Source organism: Peromyscus maniculatus, chromosome 9, assembly GCF_049852395.1.
Source record: "Peromyscus maniculatus bairdii isolate BWxNUB_F1_BW_parent chromosome 9, HU_Pman_BW_mat_3.1, whole genome shotgun sequence".
Lineage (NCBI taxonomy): Eukaryota > Metazoa > Chordata > Mammalia > Rodentia > Cricetidae > Peromyscus > Peromyscus maniculatus.
This window is the reverse complement of record NC_134860.1, coordinates 49,606,295-49,614,228: the sequence shown is the minus strand read 5'-3', so window position 1 is coordinate 49,614,228 and position 7,934 is coordinate 49,606,295. Positions and strand designations below refer to the sequence as shown.

At 43.3% G+C, this 7,934-nt stretch overlaps 1 protein-coding gene across 1 annotated transcript; it reads left to right on the top strand.

The window, feature by feature from the left end:
• The first annotated feature begins 4,995 nt into the window (after positions 1 to 4,995).
• LOC102918839 (olfactory receptor 10G2) lies at positions 4,996 to 5,984 on the top strand. The gene has a single exon (XM_006993387.3). The coding sequence runs from the start codon at positions 4,996 to 4,998 to the stop codon at positions 5,950 to 5,952; it is 957 nt and encodes a 318-aa protein (XP_006993449.3). The 3' UTR covers positions 5,953 to 5,984.
• The last annotated feature ends 1,950 nt before the right edge of the window (positions 5,985 to 7,934 follow it).

Here is a 7,934-nt window from a genome sequence, read left to right as displayed (position 1 = left end):
CTTTGTGTAAACTTCACTCCCACCCTGATACCCCCTTGAGGTTTCGGGAAGAATGTGCATGCGGACGTGACTGTACCCACCCTGTGATCAGGCCATGATCTTGTGAAATTAGCCTCTAGACATAAATCAATCGAAACAAAATTGTATGGGAATTGTAATCTTATGGCTTTTATGGGTTTTTTCCTTTAAAAGTGCCCATGTGGCTGCAGTAGGCGCGACTCTTGCCCTCAGGACATGGGGAGCCCGACTGTACAGCCGCATCAATAAACCTCTTGCTGTTTGCATCAACTGGACTGGAGTCTGGGTTCTTGGGGAGCCCACTCGAGAAGGTAGTACCCTGGGTCTGGGGTCTATCAAGCTGAAACAAAAACCTTTTCTTCCACAAGTTGCTTTTGGTCATGGTGTTTTAGCATGGCAATAGAAGCCCTGACTAAGATATCAAGCTTTGTGGCAAGCACCTTTATCCACTGAGCCATCTTGCTGGCCCCAAGGCTGTATGATTTTCTGCGTTAGCATTCCCATCTCCTTAGTTTCCTCTCATTCTGCAGCCACTGTCGCCCACGGGTCCCAGAACCCACACAGCGAGTCTCAAGTGACAGGCTATGGCACATGCACCTGGCACTAACTTGTATAAAATAATAAATGCCTTTCCAAAGTGACTCACCTTGGAATCTAGGCATGAGGGTGCATGTAGAAATGAATTGAATATTAAGAATACTCCAGGTAGCTTTATTTGTTTTATTTCTCTCTGTCTCTGTCTCTATATCTGTGTGTGTGTGTGTGTGTGTGTGTGTGTGTGTGTGTGTGTGTGTGTGTTATATTCACAAATGTGCAGTGTGGTATGTGTATGAAGTACTCACATTGGGGTATATATTGTATATTTGCATGTATATGTTGGTGGGTGTGTCATGTGTGGTGTATGTGTGTGTGTGCTTGTGGGGATGGTATATGGTATATCCATGTATATATTTGTGTATGTATATGTCTTTGTATGTGGTATATGTGTGTGGGTATATGTAGGGGTAGCATGTGGTATATTTATTTGTGTGTGTGTACATGTGTAGTATATATATGTTGATGCATGTGAGGTGATGTATGGTGTACTCACGTGTATGTTGTTTGTGTGTGTGTGCGTGGTGTGTGTGTGTGTGGTGTGTGTGGTGTATGTGTATGTGCATGTTGGGATGTTTTCTCATGCTTATGCAGCATACCTATCTCCCCAGCCCTATTACAGGTAACTTTAAATGTGAGGTTCATATTTGAAACCACAGTTTTCTTTTTTTCTGTCCATGGCATTCATTGAAAGTCATCTATTGAGAACCTACTACTACATGCTAAGCATATGACAAATGGTGCCAGGGATTCCACAGTGAGTCAAAGCACTATCATGACATCTGCATTCTGGGAAATGGAGACAAACAATAGATGAGTAAATACAATTTGTCCAGTAGGGTTGGGGGCAACCAAGAAGACTAAAACAGAGGAAGAGGAAGGCCAAGGGAGATGTCAAGGACTTAATGGCATCTTAAAAGGGAGCAGGTGGTGGCTAGACTGGGATGAGGAGTTGAGAGACAAGGGGATAAAGGAGACCCTGAAACATCACGAAGAAGTCAGCAGCCTCACAGAGCATACTGAGATTATTCTCCACAGCCTCCTTTTCCATGATCTACCGTTCATGTTGCCTTACCCCTCTCTCAACACAAAATAATGAGGATTCTGGGAGGGAGGCCTCATGAGAGGAATACTTTGCAGTCGATTTCCCTTGAGGTCAGAATGCTGCTTCAAATCTCTAGACAGTGCTGCTTTTCCCCGCTTTTCGTCAGGGCAAGAAAGGCAACATGATGAAAACTGATGCAAAATATGACTTGAGATATAGAAGTCGGATTCGTCAAAGAGCCCAGAAAGGCATTTGCCTGCAGGGCAAACTCCTGAAAGAATGTCAAATCCTTTTTAAGACAGAGAGGAGCCCTGTACCACAGGCTGCACTGAGCTTCTGAACAGCATCTCTCTATCTGCAGAACGATTCCACTCAGGGACAGGCAACCAATTCTGCAGCTCTATACACGTGAGTCCAAGAGGAAACTCAGTGTGGAGAAGTGCTCCACTAAAGACACAACTAGCCTGCAGCTTGGAGACCTGACTGTATTGTCTAAACGTTAGTCTCTTTTTTCCATTTCTTTCTGGAACCTCCCAAAAGTACTAGGATAAATTCAATCTTTATAAATTTGAAAGGGGGGCTTAAAATCTTAATACCCTTTTTATTTTCTTTTTTATTATTATTATGATGGCAATGGTAGGGGGGCAGGTCAAGAGGAAGTGGTGTTAGTTCTGCAGAAATAGACAGGCTAAATGCATCTTTTCACTCCAGTGAAGAGGCACTAAGTTCCCTTCTTAAGTAAGCTCTTTTTTATTTAACACTTGGTAAAAGACAAAAATCTACTCTGTGGAGTACATAAAATATGTCTAGGATACCCAACACGGCATACATTCTCTCTGACCTGCCCTGTCCTTACCAGGGCATCTAACTGAATGAAGACCAAAGAAGGTAAATGTCCTTGCCAGAAACAGATTTGAACTGGATATTCCCCCCTCCTCAGGGTAATAAGGTCCTTTGAGCATGTCCAACACAGCACTAAACCAGTTTCCCTCCCCATCTTCAGAATTTCATACCTGTTTCCTAGTACCCCAGATCCCAAGGGTCCCTGTAGATATCCAATGTTTCAAATTGCTGGGGTAAGTGTTTTATACCCTTGGAACCTCTCCAGGAAATGTGCTCATATCAGAGATGCCTGAACTAGGTCCAAGATACATATGAAGCTGCTCATCATGGGGTCCCAAGATAACAGAGGTCCCTGTAATGTCCCCCTATCCCTCACGTTCTTACCTTCTCAATGGCACCCTCTCATTCGTCCTCACAGTCTTCTGTGGTGATTTATTGTGTACCCTAATAAACTTGCCTGAGGATCAGAGGACAGAGCCAGCCACTAGATTAGACATACAGGTCAGGCAGTGGTGGCACACACCTTTAATCCCAGCACTTGAGATCTCATGCCTTTGCTTGGGAAGCACACACACCTTTAATCCCAGGAAGTAATATGGCAGGGCAGAGAAAGGTATATAAGGTTTGAGGAAACAGGAACTCACTCTCTTGAGGCTGAGGATTTCATAGAGTTAAGAACTAGTGGCTGGCTGTTCTGCTTCTCTGATCTTTCAGCTTTCACCCTGATATCTGGTTCTGGGTTTTTTATTAAGATATCATCTAAGATTCAAACAACAGTCTTCCCTTGCAATTTTTACAATTGCTTTTCAAAGATGTATCATTTAGTCTCTGATGTCACTGGAATCTACTTTTGAGATGTTTTTATATTGAACTTTGACCTTTCAATATTTTTGTGTACTTTGATTAGATTCTGACCATATTATAAGATAATTCTATCATTATCAGATACAGCCTAATATTTGGATATTATCACAATATCTTAATTATTTAATCAGCCAGGGCTGATATACTTAAATTATTTGCAAATTTTCTGAAAGCTAAAAACAAGAAGATCTCAAACAACATGACATAGGAAGCTAAAGAATGAGAGGCAGTGCCGTGGGATGCTAGGTAGTCTGTCTTTGTTTCCTTTAAGACTGTGCCACTCTTACTATCAGACCCAAATCTTTAGCAATCATATGCTCTGTTTCTCTGAAAATCCTCCACAGCTCCTGGACACATACCCCAGGTTTTGAACTACCTGTCTTCAAAACTACATTACTTACTACCTGTCTAGGAACAGAGACGCCTCAACCCCAACAGCTGTGCCCTATGCCAATTTCCTAGGTCCTACCAGGCAGGGCACCCAGCACCTGAGTGGTCAGACGAGCTTTCTTCCAACAGGGAACTGTAATAAATGAACCCATAGTTATGTACAATACTGTAAAGAACAGAATGGCAATACAGACCAGTTAGGGAGACTGCTCATTATATATAAGTATGACTTTAAAAAAATGTATAACTTAGGAGACAGCTCCAAATTATTACTCCAGGGTAGCAGTTCTAATTTGATATAGAAATTTGAACTTTCGTAAAACATATCATGAAAATACCATAGGCTCAGGTGGAAGCACACTGGTATTATACGTCTGTTTTGGCTTACGGTTCAGTCCATGTCTGCTTAGCCCTGTGTATCTAGGAGAATATTTACAGTAGAAGCATGTGGTGGAGGCTACTGAGTAAACAAGAAGCAGATATGAAAGTACCCCTTTAGTTTCCTTGTTATCTGGCTGGTTCACATACTTGAAATCTTCAATGTTCTTTAAGGAGAGTTGCAGAATGACAAACTGAAACCTGTGTGTATATATATGCACAAGCTTGCTAACAACCATGTGTTGGTCAATGGTTTTATAACAAACATGGAAAGGTTGGTAAGAAATTAGACAATGTAAATAGAATAAGATAATGATTGAAAAGGTATATGTAGTCCTCAAGAATCAGAAAAGAATTCTTGAAGATAATGGCCCCAACACGAGGTGAGGACTGGTAGGGTGGTGAAGACACTGCATATTTTGCATGCTATGGTGAGAATATGTGATTCTCAGCCAAAGACAAAGGGGCAGCACCACAGTAAGGTCAAGTGAGAGGCAGAGCACACGTGATCATAGGACGTTACTTCCACTCTGCCCTGCATTTGGTATAACCTCGTCTCATTAAATCCTTTCTGATAGGAGGCATTGGTCCATCCTATGGCTCAGGGGTTCTCCTGTTCCTTGATTTGTGCAACACTGTTTCTTGGTGCCTCTCACTGGGCAGGAGGTTCCATACATCTACCAACACAACCAACCCCTGCACTGTTTCTTTCTTTTCACATACACCTTTCAAAACAATCTTACACACATGCATTTCTCTCCTAACTGCTAGACACTAATCATTGAACAAAAGCATCGTCTTACCTCCTCCCCCTATTGCATTCTCCTTGTCTAACTTCATGATTCATCTTAACAGACTAAGACATGAGGAGAAACAGAAACACATCGCTGGACACTGTGGTGACAGATTTCATTCTCCTCGGCTTGGCTCACCCCCCAAACCTAAGAACTTTCCTCTTCCTGGTCTTCTTCCTCATTTACATCCTGACACAGCTGGGTAACCTGCTCATCCTGCTCACTGTGTGGGCTGACCCCAAGTTGCATGCCCGTCCTATGTACATTCTTCTAGGTGTGCTCTCATTCCTGGACATGTGGCTCTCCTCCGTCATTGTTCCTCGACTTATTTTAAACTTCACTCCTGCCAGCAAGGCCATTCCATTTGGTGGCTGTGTAGCTCAGCTGTATTTCTTCCACTTCCTAGGCAGCACTCAGTGCTTCCTCTACACTTTGATGGCCTATGACAGGTACCTGGCAATATGCCAGCCTCTTCGCTACCCTGTGCTCATGAATGGAAAGTTATGCACAACCTTAGTGGCTGGAGCTTGGGTAGCTGGCTCCATCCATGGGTCTATTCAAACCACTCTGACCTTCCGATTGCCCTACTGTGGACCCAACGAGATAGATTATTTCATCTGTGACATTCCTGCAGTGTTGAGACTGGCCTGTGCTGACACAACAGTCAATGAACTTGTGACCTTTGTGGACATTGGGGTGGTGGCCGCCAGTTGCTTCATGCTGATCCTGCTCTCCTATGCCAACATCGTTCATGCCATCTTGAAGATCCGCACTGCTGACGGCAGGCGGCGTGCCTTCTCCACCTGCGGCTCCCATCTCACTGTGGTCACGGTCTACTATGTCCCCTGTATCTTCATCTACCTTCGGGCAGGCTCCAAGAGTCCCTTGGATGGAGCAGTTGCTGTATTCTACACGGTCGTCACTCCGTTACTGAACCCCCTCATCTACACCCTGAGAAACCAGGAAGTGAAGTCTGCTCTGAAGAGGCTAAGGGTAGGGAGAGGGAATGTGGATGGAGACAAGTAGCCACTGGCTCAGGGACCACACACATCATCATCACTGTCATGCTTTTAACTACTGCTCCTCATGGGACAAATGCACAAGTGATAATGGTTTAAACTAAACTGAGTTTAGTTGAAATTGGAAGAAACTTCCTATCGTAATCATTTCACTGTAGATTGTTTTAGAACTAAATGGACACCTTACTTTTACCATCTCTAACAACCTTTTAAGAAGAGAAAATGCTTTGTTACAAGCCAAGGCAGACACTAATGTATCTACAGCTTAGCAAGTACCTCATGATACCAGAAGCCTTGAAAGGAAAAATAAAATAAAACAAATGTTAACCAAACTTCCGATTTCCCTGTCTTTGTCCTTAATCAGGCCTCTCCAAATTCTATGAGTTTTGCTTGTCCATGGCATAAATACTCCCAAGCAGCTGAACTTGAAAATCCTGAATCATTTTTGGTAGTTAATTTTGGTTGTCAACTTGACACACCTGAGAGAAGAGAACCTCTATTGAAGACTTGCCTCTATCAGATTGGCCTGTGGACATGTCTGTGCGGTATTTTCTTGATTGCTATTTGGTAGATGAGGGCCTACCTCACTGTAGACACGCCACCCCTGAAGAAGTGGCCTTGAGTAGTATAAGGAAGATTCCTGTGCTAACCAGTAAGCAGCACTCCTCCATGCTCTCTGCTTCAGGTCTTTGCCTCCAGGTTCCTGCCTTGAGCTTCTGCCTTAGCTTCCCTTCATGATGGACTACAAGCTGTAAGCCAAATATATTCTTTCCTCCACCAAATTGTTTTTGGTTAGTCTTTTATCACAGCAATAGAAATCTAAGTAGGATAATCACTAATGGTTCTTTCCTGTTGCTCCCCCTCCCCGTTTACTTACATACCAAACTCTCGTTCTCACTTCTCCTTTTACTCCTCATTTATATCACAGTCAAATTTAATTTCCACCCAAGCATGGTAGTGCAGGCGTAGGATCACAGCACTCAAGAGACTAAGCAGGAGGAGCAGAAGTTCAGGACCAGCCTGGGAAACATCCTAAGTTTGAAGCCACAAACAGCAATCCACCAGCCTTAGCCTCCCCAGTACTAGGATTATAAGCATAAGCCACCATTGTGCCGTGGAATATTACTTTAATGAGGCAAAGATATGTTACATTCGTTTATTTTGTGGGATATTACTTTAACAATGTAAAGGTGTGTTGCATTTGTTTATGCTGCATTTGTTTAAAAATGTAAAGATGTGTTGCTGTTTCACTATGCCTGCCTAAGGCACCTGATTGGTCCAGTAAAAAAGCTGAATGGCCAATAGCTGGGCAGTAGAGGGGTAGGAGGGGCTGGTAAGTAGGTAAATAGGAGGAGAAATCTAGGCTCTGAAAAGAGAGAAGAGAGAATGAGGGAGAATGAGAGGGAGATACCTGGGGCCAGCCAGCCAGCCACCAGACAGACAGACACAAAGGAAGCAGGAAAACAGGACATACAGAATGAAAAAAAGGTTAAAAGCCTGGAGGTAAAACATAGATGAAGAGAAACATGTTAATTTAAGTTATAAGAGCTAGCAAGAAACAAGCCTAAGATAAGGCTGAGCTTCATAACTAATAATAAGTTTTATGTCATGATTTGGGAGCTGGAATGTGGCCCAAAGAAAGCCTGCTACAACCATATCCGGTGCCTTAGAGTTTCTATTGCTGTGAAGAGATATCATGACCACAACAACTCTTATAAAGTAAAAAACTCAATTGGGGGCTGGTTTACAGTTCAGAGGTTCAGTCCATTGCATTCATGGTGGAAAGAATGGAGGCATTCTGGCAGACATGGTGCTGGATAAGTAGCTGAGAGTTCTACATCAGGATCTGAAGGCAACACGAAGAAGGAGTGTCTCTGAGCCTGGCTTGAGCATCTGAAACCTCAAAGCCTGACCCCAGTGGCACACTTCCTCCAACAAAGTCACACCTACTCCAACAAGACTACACCTCCTATTAACACCACTCCCTAT